At 69.1% G+C, this 233-nt stretch overlaps 1 protein-coding gene across 1 annotated transcript in view; it reads left to right on the top strand.

The window, feature by feature from the left end:
• The window catches only part of ARHGEF17 (Rho guanine nucleotide exchange factor (GEF) 17), a gene marked incomplete at its 5' end in the record, with an annotated part of 10,029 nt that extends 9,892 nt beyond the window's left edge, over positions 1–137 (top strand). The window contains one exon of the mRNA XM_010138673.1: positions 1–137. Within this exon, the coding sequence (XP_010136975.1) occupies positions 1–137 (137 nt within the window).
• Between the last annotated feature and the right edge of the window lie 96 nt (positions 138–233).

The following is a 233-nucleotide window of genomic DNA, read 5'->3' as shown; positions in this document are numbered from 1 at the left end:
CTTCCCGCGCCCCCTCCAAACCCAAGGGGCTGGTGATCAGGGGCGGGGAGGGCTACGAGGATTTCCGCCTGACCAGCAGCAGCGAGACGGTGGGCCGGGACGACAGCACCAACCACCTCCTCCTCTGGAGAGCATGAACAGCCGGGGCCCCCCCGGGACCATCCCGGCGAGAAAAGAGGGGTGCTGGCCCCCGTGTATGCAGAGGAGGGGGTGTCTTGACCCCCTTCCCCGCC

The sequence above is a fragment of the Buceros rhinoceros genome, unplaced genomic scaffold (assembly GCF_000710305.1).
Source record: "Buceros rhinoceros silvestris isolate BGI_N320 unplaced genomic scaffold, ASM71030v1 scaffold35546, whole genome shotgun sequence".
Taxonomy (NCBI): domain Eukaryota; kingdom Metazoa; phylum Chordata; class Aves; order Bucerotiformes; family Bucerotidae; genus Buceros; species Buceros rhinoceros.
The sequence above is the reverse complement of the archived record's forward strand: the minus strand, read 5'-3'. Positions and strand labels throughout refer to the sequence as shown.